This window comes from Photinus pyralis, unplaced genomic scaffold (assembly GCF_008802855.1).
Source record: "Photinus pyralis isolate 1611_PpyrPB1 unplaced genomic scaffold, Ppyr1.3 Ppyr1.4_LG8, whole genome shotgun sequence".
Taxonomy (NCBI): Eukaryota; Metazoa; Arthropoda; class Insecta; order Coleoptera; family Lampyridae; genus Photinus; species Photinus pyralis.
Window position 1 is genome coordinate 12,915,703 of NW_022170819.1, and position 15,681 is coordinate 12,931,383.

Sequence of the window (15,681 nt, forward strand, 5' to 3'; positions counted from 1 at the left end):
AATAAAAAAATATTCAAATGATTAAACAAAATTCACTAAAATCTCAAAAATGTTGAATTTTTTATTTTTTTGAAAAATTTGTTGTATTCTTTTTGAATCAATATTGCATTTTTTAATTTTAATTTTTGAAAAGAGAATTTAATATGCAATTTGTTGACATTGAAATCTATAGGGTGTTACACTTAAAAAATGAGATCAGGTCCGATAACCTTTTTTCCTAACTTTTCTGTTCTTTTAAATAAGAAAATATAATACAGGGTCAATTTGCAGTTGGCGCCTTTTTAAATTTTCCTTCGTATCTCTTGTGCAAAACTTAATATTGTTAATTATAAACAAGGAAGAATGAATCCATCCCTCACCGATGCAGTTGAGATGTGCATTTGTACAGGGTGTCCCATTTTTGAAACTGTCATAGGTGTCATTTGGTCCTTTTGGGTGAAACTTAAAATTAAAATCAAAATATTCGCTCGCTTAAGCTACGAGGGAAAATAAAAAATGTCCATTTCATTTTCTTAGGTAGAAGAGTGATTGTTAAATAATCTGACCTTTTCGAAATAAGTATACGGGGTCGGGTAAAAAGGTTATCGGACTAACCGCATTTTTTTTAATGGAACATCATATATTATCCTATATTTTAATATCAAAAGATACGATATTAAATTTTCTTTTCAAAAATATAACACCAGTTTCAAAAATATTTTTGAATTTTTCAATTTGATCTTTTTGAATCAATTTTTTGTAATTTTTTAGTGTTATATTTTTGAAAAGAGAATTCACTATGCAATTTGTTTAGATTAAAATATACATGGTGTTCGATTTAAAAAAAATGAGGATGGATCCGATAACTGTTTTACCTGGCCCCGGTTACTTATTTTGAAAACGGCAGATTATTCAACAATCATTATAAACCAACACTTCTTTTAACTAAGAAGGCAGTTGAGATGTTTAAATGTACAGTGTATTTTCATCACTTTTCTATAATATATTACTAATTGTGTGTGCTATATGTATATACTAGAATTATTATCCTTTAGTTTATTCCTGTGAAAGAAATTATCCTAGCACGCTCTGTATATAACTATTTTGCCCGTCCTTGTGTATATTCTCACTTGTTATGTGTGGCGCATGAGCCGCCGAAATTAGAATTAATGCAACCGAAGAAGAAAAGATGTCGTCGTACTACCATCAATAATAAGAGCGTGTCTGTTAAGAAGCAGCACGCCATTTTCGTCGAACCAATTTGTAGCACAACGTGAAACCATTCGTCGATAGCATCGTCTTCGCCAAACCAGAATCGTTGTCTTAACCACTCCGTAATCTACGCTGTGCATAACTGAATTTGTTGTTTTTTTATAAACACGCATAAACAGGCTATTTGCAGAGTGACCCGCATAATGCTTTTTAAAGGTGCCCCTGCAGATGGTCTTAAGTTGTTCTATACTACTCCGGTAGGTATACAGGGTGTTTCGAAATTCGCGCACACGGGCTATGGGATGGTGTTATACGACAAAAACTGAACAAAAAGTTCCTCTACCAGTTTTCCATCAGATCGCTATTTTTCGAGCTACCGCGGTTTTAAAAATCTCCCCCCCCCCCCCCGTACGCTGCGTCACTGGTTAAACTTAATAATAACACATTTTTAAAAACAAAAGAAGGTTCAAAATAAACTATAATTATGACGAGGAAGTACGTAATTACAACAGTTGTTCAAAATGTCCGTCGTCCGCTAGTAAACAAGCTTCAGCACGTCGAAAAAAAAGTGCCGGTCTGATCAAAAACTGGTAAAGGAACTTTTTATTCAGTTTTCGTTGTATAACACCATCCCACAGTCCGTGTGCGCGACATTCGAAACATCCTGTATACCTGACGAATTAGGAAAACCTAATTCGGAGTAGCCGGCAGAATACTCGAAACTGATCTAAGGAAATTCCCATCTCTGACACAGATGAAAAATTTTTACCTCAGCCCAGGTTCGAACACCCGACCTCCGGTTAGGTGTTAATGGTTTCCAATTTTTTCTAATGTGAAAACCAAAAATGTTGCCCCTGTCCAAACGGTGAAGACAAACTTTGTTTCAGTGATTTCTATTGTAAATACACATTTCACAGTACACGGAGTATCTGTCAGACAATATGACAACTGGAATACTGTCGTCGTTTTACAAAGAAATAGGAGGGATGTGAAGAGGAACACGGCCATTGTGTGATTTTTTGAAGATGGGAAGATGCAACAAAAGCGTTTTATAAAAATGAGGTGAGATACAAAGACCCACAAAGAGCAATAAAACATAGTGAGCTCATATCATGTCACAAGCTGTCGTCCAATCTAACCATGATTTCTAAAACTGGTAAGCAAAACAATCAAAATATTCTCGTACAATTTCAAATCCTGGCCCTTCTGTCATTCCTTAAGAATTGCAACCCCTTCTGCGAAAAAAAATGCAAGGCGAATCGTTACTGGTTGCGCCAATCACTGCCCGAAGTAATCGAGGACGCGGACGAATTGTTTTCGAACGAGAAGTACATGGAGGTTTACGAGCTGCTGAACAGGTTGAAATTTCGGGAGGACGCCGAGGTGCACTGGAGACTGTGCCGCGCGCTTTTCAAAATGTCCAGCAATAACTCACTCTCCAAGGTCGTTCGCAACGAGATGATCAGCGAAGGATACGAGCTGATACGAAGGGCCCTCGAACTGTGTCCGAACAACGCGAACATTCACAAGTGGGCGGCGATCATAATCGACGCGAAGAGCGGCGCCGAAGGCACGGTCTCGCGCATTCACTCCTACGGAATGGTCAAAATTCATCTGCTGAAAGCGGCCGAACTAAACCCGAACGACGTGACCGTTTATTACATGTTGGGGCACTGGTGTTTTGCGTTGAGCAACATGACGTGGTTCCAAAGGAAAATTTGCAGTTTGCTATTCGCCGCCTGCCCCACGTCCACCTACGACGAAGCGCACGCTTACTTTGTGAAGGCGGAAACGACGAAGCCGAGATTTTACATACCCAACCTGTACCTGTTGGGATGTACCAGTTTTTATCTGAACGACTTCTGCAGGGCGAGGTATTACCTTAGTGTCGCATCTAACTGTACTCCTCGAACACGTTTTGAAACCGAATGCGTTGTTGCTGCCAGAAGGCTGAATAAACCACTTTTGGAACAAAATTCGCCAAGTGACTAACATTGTAATGTTTATTAAATCGTGGTGCCAACTCTTCCCTTCTTTTCTCATTCATGGCTCTCGGTGGAACACCCCCGTCGTATTTCTCGTACTGGGATAATTGCTAATACTAATACAGCACCAAAAGGGTGCCGTCGACGAATCCGATTGGTTGTGTGCAGTTAGTTGATCGGTGGAAAAGATTTGTGTCAAAGGCTGGTTGTCAATATAAAAAATAAAATAGTGGGAAATTAGTTCGAAGAATTCGCTTTAAGCCGCGAGCGTAGTTAGATCAACTCCCCGTAAATTACTGCAGGGTGGTGCTATATTTTGCGATAGAATTTGCGCTGAGCCGCGAGCGACGTCAAGTTAACCACCTGTATATTACCGTGTGGTGTGTTTTAATTCACGCTTAGAAGAGTGACTTTGATATAAAATGAGTGCAGGATGGTTTTATATATTCGTGTGACACCCTAATAATCGAAAGCTTCTTTTATTTTCGGAATACGTGTGAAACATATGTTTCAACGCGCACATTATAGTTTTTGGTGATCGTCAGTTACAAGGGATAATTTACGCGTATTACAGTGAATGCGAACAATAGCGGACGCACAAAAAAATTGTGTACCATTAAATAAAGTTGAATTGCGAAATAGAGGGTATTGTTGCGAATCCGGACAACAACGTAAAATTCGAAGCCCGAAGTTTAAGTCAAGTCATCTTAATATTCAAGGCCTTATCACATTTCATGTTTTTATTTTTCGGACGTCAGCGGTGAATTGTTCGCATATAATATTTGTATACGACATTGGCGTTTAACGTCGGATTTCGTAATTTGCCTCTCATTATACGAGACCCCAGATCAATCTGTATTTCGCAAGTGAACAAACCAGGGATATCGTCATCGTACTGGTGTTTAAGCTAACTATTTTTTTGTATTCAGAACAGTACCGTTTACTTTAGGCTCGGGCATTTACTTTAACCTGTTTGAAAAATCAAAAAATGAATCAAATTGTATAAAATTTTGCATTTTGCTTTTTTAGTCATTGAATTTATTACTAGATAACGAGAATCCGGTTCAACATCGCTAGATGTCGTCTAGTATAAAAACAGTCGCAGGTAGCCGCCCACTGCAAAACGTATGTCTTTTTCTTCGCATGGGCGAGATAGAGATAAAAATATAATACTATAATTTGGTGTAAACCTCACAGGCGACCACTTTTGCAATGGGTGCTGCGACGATTGACGTAACTGTTTTTATACTAGACGACGTCTAGTAAAGGAAAAAACAAACCATTGCATTATTTATCAAGGAAAAGTTAAGTAGTTAAGTTAGTAAGAAAAATGTCCACTTTAATTACCTTAGTACTTAAATTTGACGTAAAAGCAGAAGTTTTAAAACTTTCAGTTCTGATTTTCTATCAATCTTCCAAGGGCTATTGCCGATATGCAATCTTGGATATAACTGAAAATGATTCAGTTCCTTTGTTAGACTGTATCCTTTCATTTTATTTGATATACCGTAAATAAATGTAAGGGGGTCATTTAAGGTGCGTCCGGGGAGAGAACTGTCCTATGGAACTTTGACCTCAAACATTTGAGAACCTGTAGTAAACGACACGTCCGTTATCCTCGAGGCTATCCTGCACCTCTAATGCTTTGTCCACCCACCCAGTTCATTTGATCTTCGTCCTTCGTTGCACTTACCAATGGTTGAGCGCCACTCAATTTCTAACTGAACTCTCTCCGTATGAAACTGAGAAGATTCAAGGGTAGTAAAAACATTACAAATTAATTTAGGTACCAAAAGAAAGAATGGTTTATTCAAACAAATGGCAAACAAAAATTCTCTCCACAATTGGATATCGTAACACACAAAATACTCCCAAATTACGAATTACGTTACTCACAAACTCTTACTAACTTGACTTTACAATTGAAATTTTCCAGTTTAACGACCCCCAATCAAGAATGATCGCTTAAATTGATTACGGAATCTTAAAACAAGTTTCCACAAATAATAAACATTGATATTCCGCTCAATTCTCGCATCCAAAATAGAGAATCTCCCAGGCCGCACAGCTCGGTATATAATTAATTGACTAATGCCTGAAGGGCCTTGCTCTGCTCGTAATCTGCTTCTATAATAGGCACGGTATTTAATTGGCCAGCCGCTTCAGAAGGAAGTGGCCGCCTACAATAATATTCACGTGTCAAACTCGATCATAACTTAATCGAGGTAGCAATGATATTAAATAGGTACAGAAGTTAACAAATTAATTGAATGTGATAGCATATAACCCTGAAGAGGCAAAACCGGAAGTGGTCCCTTTATTGAGGATCGAATCCCGATGTCAAATCTCGTTCCCGACTCGTTGACCCATTTCGCAGCTCGTCATCAGCAGGTAGAAGATTTGTCAAAGATGTTGGCACTCGCAGGTAGCGGTAAATTTAATTCAAGGTTACATGCTCGTACGTCGACAGAATTGTAGGTAAAGCGTCTCCGAAACATAAGCTGATCCTGACAGTTGGACGAGGGGTAAACCACTTCGCGAAATCGTGTCACAAATTTCAATAAAACATGCGAAATGGCGAAATCTTTGTAAGAACTCTGGAAATCACGTTAAAACTTGCGAAATCCGCGAAATCGTTACATTTCTGAGAACTTTATTGCGATTGCGCCTACAGTGGAGGGTGTTTCTTTGATTATCGTCGATGAGCAAAAGGTATTTGAAATCTATTGCAGGTTCTAGCACTCGCCGATTATTTCGCGAAATTCCTAGGACATCTTCCTAATCTTTTAAAAGCTGCGAAATCCCTAACTATTTCGCGAAATCTGCAACTATTTCGCGCAATCCCTTACAATTTCACGAAATCTCTTGGAAGTGCGCGAAATCCCTTATGTACAATTGCGCGAAATCCTTGCGAAATCGCATCGATTGCGCGCAATACTGTCACAATTCTTAATAGTGGTTAACCCCTCGCAGTTGGATTAAATTTTAACGAACATTAAAACTAAAACTTGAACCCTAAAAGAAAACAAAGGTAACACTTTTTGTTGATTTTATAAAATGTACATACCTCTAAATAAGAGGGCTAATTATAGATGTAGCAACAATTGTTGATGGAAAAATTGTCGTATAATAGATGACAGCCGAACCTCAAGAAAAAGTACACTTTAAGTACATGAAATGCAAATGGCGGTACTTACGATAAAGAAGAAAAAGCGCAATTATATCCTCCTACGGATATAAAGGCTAATCCGTTCACTACTTATTTCAGAATCCCCAATTTAATGAATCTAATTGCTAGAGATTAATAAAATATGGATTATGGCAATTAAAATTCCATGCGTTCTCATCTAACGCCTCAGCTATTTAATTAAAATGAAGCACACTTTGTCCCGGTTCACACAAGAAAGAGGAAAATGAATGTGGACAATCGATAACCACAAATCCCGGCGCCGCAAAATGCCCGCTAAAATCGCGTGGTATTCCAACAATAGATGGAGCCATCTATTCAAAAGGTACGAGGATCTTTCAATTAAATATGAAGAAAATAAACCGTTACTGGCTGTCAATACTCGTCCACCAACGTCGTTCTACACACCGAATCGGTGCCATTTGCATCAGTATTCCGATGGCTTTTCCCTGCTCTATGTTGGTGAAATCGTATTTTTGTTTTTTTGTCGATCCAAATCTGGCCTTCTGGATTTTTGAAATTTAGTAACCATTTTAAGGCTGCATATCTCCTTAACGTAAGTTTTTTTCCGTACAGGTAGAAGTGCTTGTTGGATTTTACAGCGGCTAATTCTAATAACTCCCACCGGGTAACACAATGATTTCGTTCCGGCTTAGAAAGCGCCTTACTGAAGTATCCAACAACTTTCTCTTCTCCATCTTGTTTTTCAGACAAAACACCTCCAATTGCGACGTTACTGTCGTCGGTATCCAAAATGAATCCGATCTAGGTTAACACAGTATAGGCGCGGTCGTTAAACGCCTTTTCAACTCCTGAAACGCAGCGGAATCAAAATCGTTGGCATCTTCAGTAAAGTGAGTCAGAGGATTAGCAATTGTGGCAAAACTTAGGTTTTGGGTGCGTTACACAATCCAAACGGCATGATTGTAAAATGCCATAATCCCGATCAGATCGTAAAAGCCGTCTTTTCTCGACCTCCTGGAGCCAGTTCCACTTGCCAATAACCGTTTTTTAAATCCAAATTCGAGAAAAAACTTGGATAACTTGGAAATAAAATCGTTTTCAATATCGGCTACCAAAACGGGGCCCATTTTGGTTCTTGTTTCGTCTACAAGTATGGACATTGGTTTTCCATCCACTTCTGCAGCCTTAACATAGCAGATCGAAGCTTACTCTCTTTCAACGACCTTTTTATTGTTTTCCCCGCTTTTGTAGTTGACTCCATTCGTCAGGTCTTCCACGAGCCTTTCGACATCGCGTCTTGGAATGTCCGATTTCTCCGCAATTCCAACAACGGAATATTTCTTTGTCACCATAGCCTTGACAGCTTGAATTTCAGCAGTAAATGCCGTCGACAATTTGTTTTGAACGGTGTCCTCCTCTTCTACAACTCTAACGCTTTTCTTTATTGCACCTTGAGTTGCTTGGAGAGCTCGGGCCAACGCATAATGTTTTGTTCCATCCTTCTATAATTCTCTTCCATTTTTCTATCATTTGTTCGAGATTTTCCAATTACCCTTCCTCAATCAGCGCCGGTTCAAGGCGCTTTTGGAGAACACCTTTCACACCATCGTTATCACACAGGACTTTATTAGAAAACGGACAGATTAAATTTAGAACCTAACCCTGAATCTTAGTAATCCTAGATCTCAAGAACGCAGAACTAATCCTAAACTAACGAAAGAAATATGGTTCTTAACATAGAAACTTGAATTTGTGAATAAAATTGTTCAGTTCATCTGATGAAATTACTTTCGTTCAGAAACTGTAGTTGAACACTCCATAATCAAAAAAGACTCCAACCGATTGCCTTCGGTCTTCTTATTTTTTACTTCGCAAGATTCTTAGGTCCGTTGAGCCAGCTTAAAAGATAGCGTAGAAGAAAAGTACATAGTTTCATTGTGTTTGTTTCTTGGTTAGGAAAGTTTATCAGAGCAAACTGATAAACTCACATAAATTACATCGTTGGGGGTCTCATGATGAAGTCGTGTTTGTTTACTCACAACAAAATTTCACGTGCTGGACAATTATTTAAATTGCTAATCTATTTTTTTGTCTACAAAATTTGGAAACTTTTTGGGTCGATCTAAAATTGGTGAATGGAAATACACCCTGCCTTGCGCTTGTAACGCGACCTTCGTTCTAATTAAAACTCATGAACTGGCAATTAATTTTCGTAATCTCTACTGTATCAACGAAAGTGTGTCGACAACGTTGTTTACTAACGGCTCTTGTTTTGCAAATTTTTTACACGTGCCTGTCGAGCTGCTAACCTGCTCTTGCGAAAATTAGGTAAAACGTCCAAAGTTTAATAAATACGCTGATGTTTGTTGAGTAAGTCTCTTACATATACGCATGTCGTTATTAGAATACTATGATGGGTGTTGCAAAACTGTGTCACGTAAAAACATGTACCTATTGCAAATTTGGTCAGGTATTAGTTTGCTGTGCCTGAAGATGGTTTCCTAAATTGACGTTTTCCAACTCTTACCTGCCACCCACAAATTCGGAAGGTATTTTGAACAATTTTGGTATAATGTGACTTTTTTGTACCAAGCACGATTTTTCTTGTCACGGCGAAAGCTTCACAGAAGATTGGCTCGTGTAACGTAAAAAAAAATTAGAAATATGCTAGGTTGCAGAGATATATAATACAACATTATGTATGAAACTTCGACTTGTGATTCGTAGAATGTACTGATAATCTATTTGACCTGCCAACTGAAGATCATGTACATGAACAATGTATCACTACGCAGATTTCGGCAGGAAAAATGAAGGTAGCGTTCCAGATGTGAAATTATAGTTCTTCATTTATAAATTTTGCAATGGACCAATCGAATTAGGTTTCTGGATCAAGTTTTCATAGAAAGAGTTCTGACAATGAAATCATAAAAATGAATTTTGAAAATATGGAGGGCCAACTTCACGCAGCCCTCTATTGCGTCAAAAGTGAACTATGTAGAGTTCTGAACAGATTATCACTAAATCATTAAAATGAATACAAAAGACCTCGTCGAATAAAAACTTCCAACATTGACTATTGGGTCGCTGATAAGTCAGGAAATCGTCGACTGTCGGCGAAATATACAAGGTATCGAAAAAAATTGTATACAATAGTTTTACAGTTCTTCATTGTCCACTAGGCAGTAATAATTTGAGTTATACAGAGTTGGTCGCAACCGTGGCACACAAAAATTGCATTTTTTTGAAATTTCAGTAGTTTAATAAACTTAGAAACGGCGTTTATTTTGCTTCTTACAAATCTTGTTTAAAATTGAGAGCAGAATTGAAATATCGAATAGTATACCCATTAAAAAATGCAATTTTTTGTGACCAACCCTATATAATTAAAATTATTGCCTACTAGATATTGAAAAACCCCAAAACTTTTTTGTATATTTTGTATATTTTTCTTGACCTTGTATACATTTTACAGCAAAATCTTATAATATTGAATAGTTGCTTATAACTTCCGGAACTGTGGCCAGAACTCCGAAATTTCACCAACAAATATTCTCGTCTATATTGGAAATATTTAAGAAAACCCGTGAAATGTTCAATATAATAAACCTATCTTGTTATAAGGCTACATGCAGAACTTCATTATAAAAAATTTAAATTATTTTTAATTATTATTAAAAAGTTAAAATGTTTTCTTTCTTGTTAGATGATTAATGGGGAGATTTCACCAATAGATATGTCTCGTTGATTGTGACTTTGTGGATACTCTCCTCCGACAAAGCGTTTTCGAGATATTCCCTGACATCATCAATAGATATATTTCTTGCAGACGTCTCAATCGCCCTTTGTGAGTACCATCCTCCGACAATCTGTTCTTGAGATATAAGGAATTATTTATATCCGTCCACGATAAGGAGTCGAGGGGGAGGCTATGGTTGGTAGAAATTAATTCCTTTCGTTGAGACCTTTCATTAGAGTACCGTGAAGGATAAAACTAGCCCCCCCCCTCCCCCCAATTTCCACTTTTGATAATTTGATAAGGAGTCAGAAAGTAGGGCGGTTGTTGGTAGAAAACAGTTCTTTTTGTTGAGAACTTTAATTGCATTACCATGAAAGATAAAATTAATTTCTACCCCCTCCCTCCTCCTTCCGCCCACTTTGTGAGCTCGGAAAGGAGGTGCGTAGGAAAGTTATAGTTTGTACAAAGCAATTCATTCCGGTGATACCTTTCATTAGAATACCAAGAAGGATAAAACTAGTCCCCCCCCCTCTCAATTCCCCCTTTTGATAAGGACTCGGAAAGTAGGGCGGTAGTTGGTAGAAAACAGTTCCTTTTGTTGAGACCCTTAATTGGAATACCAGTTGTACTAGTCAAATCACAGGTTTTCTCCGGTCATAGATAAGAAGTTTTGCTATCGCGGCGTAAACTGATCAAGATAAGTAGGTGTTATGGCCGAAAAAAGCAGATGTCTTTCGAAGACGCAGTATTTTGCTAGCCGTTTGTTTTGGTGTATAGCCGTATTTGAGCGTATTTGAAAAGGCAGTCTGTCTTGTTTAATTGTAAAGTTGTGTAGTACTTTGAGAATTTTCTTTACGTCGTGATCAATCTGAACGTTAAGTCTAGTTAAGCGGAGGCGTGTTTTGACGTTTACGAAGAAGTTTTAGTCGGAGTCACTATGGTAACCGAGCGTTCGTTGCTGAAAAAAGCCTTACTTTAATGTCTTCAAGGTATCAGTTAAAGAGTGTTTTCCACCATCAAAGGGCTAAGACTACAATTGTAATGACAACCAAGTCAGAGATGCACGGGAAATCAAAGAAGTGAAGTTTTTGAATAATCTGTTGTATGTTTGTTGACAAGCACAATTATAAGAATTATTTTAACTTAAGGTAATTAAAACTTTATTTAAATTTAATTTGTTCTATCGATCGCGTGTTGTATGGTATTTGTTTTACAGACCCTGAGCGCCTATGTTTCTTTCAGCTTATATGATTTATTTATCTCGAATAAATTTGCTTCATCTGTAAATGGTTAGTTTTGTGTTTTAACGAGCCCAAACTACGACCGAGATAAGAGTTCTTAAGTAAAATTTTTTGATTTCGTACCCAAAATTATATCAGGTGTTAATTAAAACATTGTTAATTAATTCTTTCGAATTTTGGGAGCTCCCTCAATAGTTAATTAATCTTTACCTAGTTGAATTTTGTAAAATCATGCAATTAAAGTAATTAAGTTATTCTACCTATAATATAACCCGTATTAGGTAATTGTTTCGATCATCAAAGAATGCATTTGAGCAATTTTAAAAGAGTTTTGTGTTAAAATAAAAATCTGGGCACCCTAATTATCTGAAATGGCACCCTAATTATCGCCATCTGTAGGAGGTCATTGGTATTTAAATAACTGAGGTGTAATTAAGCACTAATTATATGTAGACACTAGTATTTTAATCGCCAATTAATTGGACAAAGATTCTTAATTATATCTTACAGCATTTCTCACAAAAATTAACCACTAATTAATTGGTGACAGATGCCTAATTGGAGATCAATTCATACCTCAAAATTAAGTGCAAATGAAAAAAGAGAAATTCAGTTCAAAGGTCTGTTTAATTAACTAATTATTGTCAAACGTGTGAACGAATTAGGTAATTCATTTTAATTAGCTTTTATCGTCACAGCTTACATTCAAATAATTCAACTGAAAAACTTTAAAAGTAATTGGTGCTAAAGAAAATAGAAATCAATAGATTTGGAACCAGACTGCTTAGAGGAATTGGTTTTAATTAGACACTCATTATTTGCTGACACTACTATCTTAATCACTAATTAATTGGAGAAAGGTTTCTAATTAAAAATAATACAATACCAGAAACTTCAATTGAATGTGGCATTCTACTTATTGCGAAAAGTGTAACCGGTAATTGGTTTATCATTATCATAATTAGGCAGTGCCGATTGGCAGATAGTTTAAGTTATGCCTTAGCCACCAAAGGATGGCAACTTTCGCTGATGGTGGAGATAAGGTGTTAGAAGTAAGACACATCTGGTCGTTTGTGATAAGGAGCTTTACCATGCAAAAATTAATTAAAGCACTTGTTTTATCGCTGCTAAGAGATAACGAAGATGCAGGTGTTTCGAAGAATTACTCGTTTCATATTGAGAAGTGGGTACGTTTGGCGCGACGGCGATTTATTTGAAATTTTCTTAGAGAAGGAATTCATTGTATGATGGAAGTGGTGCTTTCTTAATTACTGGAGACAACAAGCTTCTGCTGTTTCGCGACGGTTAAAGACCGTGTAAATTTGTTTACATTAAATTATGGGCGGAAGTGAGAAGTTTAACACGTGTTGTCCGTTTGCGTTGAAAAGGCAAGCAGTAGTAATGCACAGCGAGGTTTTTTAGACCATCGGCTAAGGGTTTTTGAGCAAAAAAGGAGAAAGTTTTGGGACTATTGAAGCGATTAGCTCTCAAACGAAATATTTTGGCCCTTCTATTTATTTGAAAAGTACGCTTGTGTTAGTTCCCATCTAGCACTCAATTCTTTTGACTTACTTAAATGTTTCACCCTGTATATTAGAGGAAATCCAAGACTTTTAGAAACTGTAAACGTTTCCCATGTTTTTAATTAATTACATGGTGAAGGTGTGGAATTCTTAACTTTCATTTTCTACTTTTCCAAAACAAAACTCTCAAAAGGGCAAATGTAGGAGCATCATGTGAAACGATTCTCCCTTTTGCGGGCTCTGCTGCATAGTCATTTCCCTAAGAGGCAGAAAAAGGAGAAAATATCCTAACTGGGGGATCCTAGGATCGCTTTTTTATGACTTTTTTTGCTCAGTTAGGTTGCCACACGATGAGGAAGAGATGCACACAGGTGCCCTGAATGGGTCGCCCTCAAAGATTTTCATTTTGCTGATGGAGATACATGGGATGACTGTTGGTCTTCGTGACGCTTAAGCATGGTGTTAAAATTTCTAATTAGCCAATTTCACACAACATACCCTTGGCAATGGTTTTCCATTGGAAGGACAAGGACTTGGTCGCTATGAAATTTATCTGCGTTACGGGTCAAAAGTTATCAGGTCATCCTAAATGTGTATCGTTTGGTACAAAGTGTGTAGTGTGATTTCGATTAAGTTCTAAATGTGTAGTTTTTTTCCTCATAACTTGGAGATGAATCATCTCGGATATTGCTTTCGATGATAATTTATTTTAAACCGATATTGGACAAAGGTTATGTTGCTAAACACTTCGGTTTGTTTTCATGCTGATATTTGCAAATAAACGATTCTGTATTGCTTTAGTTGTATAATCTTTATGGCGCAGTATAGTACAACGATACGTTCAAACATAGCGGCGGAGTGGAGGACACTACAAATAATTAAGTGCAAATAATTTACCTTTCGTCATTGTGGAACTTTTCCTTACATTTGAGCAATTGTTGTGGGACACCTCATCAAGATGAAGTAATTGCATGGTTTTGGCAATGGAAAAGTCTTGTTGGACGATATCTTTAATTCGGTGGAATAGAAAGTATTCATCAACTATCCATTTGATTAGTTTTTTTGTAATGCGCTAGTTAAATTGTGCGTGGTTGGTAGAAGTTTGACCAAAGTACAAACACTTCCTTTGAACTTCACTCAGACTTCTCAAGGGCAGACGGGTTAATTGGTTTCGACAGATTCTAGTGCGGTCTTACGTTTAACGATCAGATTTGCCTTTTTTATCACCTTACCTATACGGGAGTTCCACGTTGACCCGTGATAAAAGTTCACTCCCAGGAAATCTCGTTTTCTTGGAACTTGAAACATCCGGCATCTGCTATAAAGAAAATTCCGAATATTGACTTAAAGTTTTCGAAATTCGGTGGCCTCGATCAATAATAAATCTTGGGAACAAATAGAAAAATCTGACATGAAAATTCTATCTGGGACGCACTACGGGTTCGAATAAACACACAATTAATTGATTGACAATGGTAAAAATTTATTCCGAAACATATGAAAGAATTAAAACCAAATCCCTGTAAGAGTGAAAGGCTTATAAAGCCTGTTGGACATAAACATATTATTTAAAAATTAAAAATTGTAAATTACTCCAGTTTTAAAAATCCAAATAATCTCACACACAAATTGCTGATAGCTTCTGAACTTCACTTTACTTTATATCACAGAACTAGATCACAAACAAAACTGGTTTGATGAATAAGATGAGAAATGTTCTGTGGCTGCTCGGAGGGTAGAAATTATTAACTTTTAATAAGAAGGGGACCTCGCTATACTAAAACTGCGTGCTTTTTCAACTCGTCGAAACATTTTCCGTAATCGGACAACACGCGTGGGTTCTTCTTCTCACACAACTTTGGTTAACTTGCTACATGCACAAATTTATTATAAAAATGGCGAACTGTGTCATTAATTAAACAAATAGGGCCGACTGCCCGAAAATTAGCGTAAGAAGATGTATAGAGTGACCAACTAAGAATGCGAGGTACTGTACCTGAGAACCTATCCATCGTAGAGGCTTGCGTTAAAAAAAGTTAAAACTAAAACGGCCACGAGAAAAACCTGGAAAATATTTTTAAGTTTTTGAAATGGCGGTTAGGGGACGTAACTGCAATCTGGAATCTAAAAAAGTGATGTTTCTGTGAATTCCGCTATATTAACCTAACAAAAAAAGTCCGGTCTATGAAGTCGACGATAATCTGAAACTTTTTTGTTTGACAATTTTTGCTGTATCTCTAAAAATTATGTGGTGGGGGGTATTCAAAGGTTTCCGTAAAGAACACCCTGCATCTTCGAAACGGCTGAGCCGATTTTAACAAACTCGGGTTAGTTCAAAAGAGCTATTCTTCAGCTACAAATATTATAATGTTTGAAGTGTTGTTAGTTTCACATATCACCGCTTGAGGGCTTTTTTTGACATTCCGACAGAAATGGTTAATTTTCTCAAAAAAATTAAATGTATTGTATTGGTTCTATTTTTTTTTCATGAAAAAGTAGCTAAATGATGCCTAAACAAGCTCGGGAAAACCGCATCTGAAATCTTGAAATCTTTAACTGTTTCGAAAGAGTACGACCACAAACACCGTGACAAGAGATTTTTATGTATTAGACTATACCGTTTCCCGTATTTTTTTTGAATTTGGGAGGCAGTAATGCTATTGCTTCTTCGGCGACTTTTTAAATAATCACAACTGCATATAGTTATTTTGTACAAGTATCTTAAAATTAAACTGGCATTTATTATTATACCGCAACAATCGTAATATTGCAAAGGTGTTAACGGGAGCCCTTTAATGGGGTTGATTTTCAATCCTTGTTCCTGGTCAAGGGTGGCGTTTCGGCAGCCACC

At 37.1% G+C, this 15,681-nt stretch overlaps 2 protein-coding genes across 2 annotated transcripts in view; both read left to right on the plus strand.

Annotated features, from left to right (window-relative positions):
• The window catches only part of LOC116178399 (protein pinocchio-like), a 104,360-nt gene that overhangs the window by 24,537 nt on the left and 64,142 nt on the right, over window positions 1-15,681 (plus strand). The gene's annotated exons all lie outside the window — the stretch shown is intronic.
• LOC116178395 (regulator of microtubule dynamics protein 1-like) lies at window positions 2,097-3,350 on the plus strand. The gene has a single exon (XM_031497888.1). The coding sequence runs from the start codon at window positions 2,332-2,334 to the stop codon at window positions 3,181-3,183; it is 852 nt and encodes a 283-aa protein (XP_031353748.1). The 5' UTR covers window positions 2,097-2,331; the 3' UTR covers window positions 3,184-3,350.

Excerpts from the sequence above, each read along its gene's own strand:
- LOC116178395 (XM_031497888.1), top strand. The coding sequence starts at position 2,332 with ATGATTTCTAAAACTGGTAAGCAAAACAATCAAAATATTCTCGTACAA.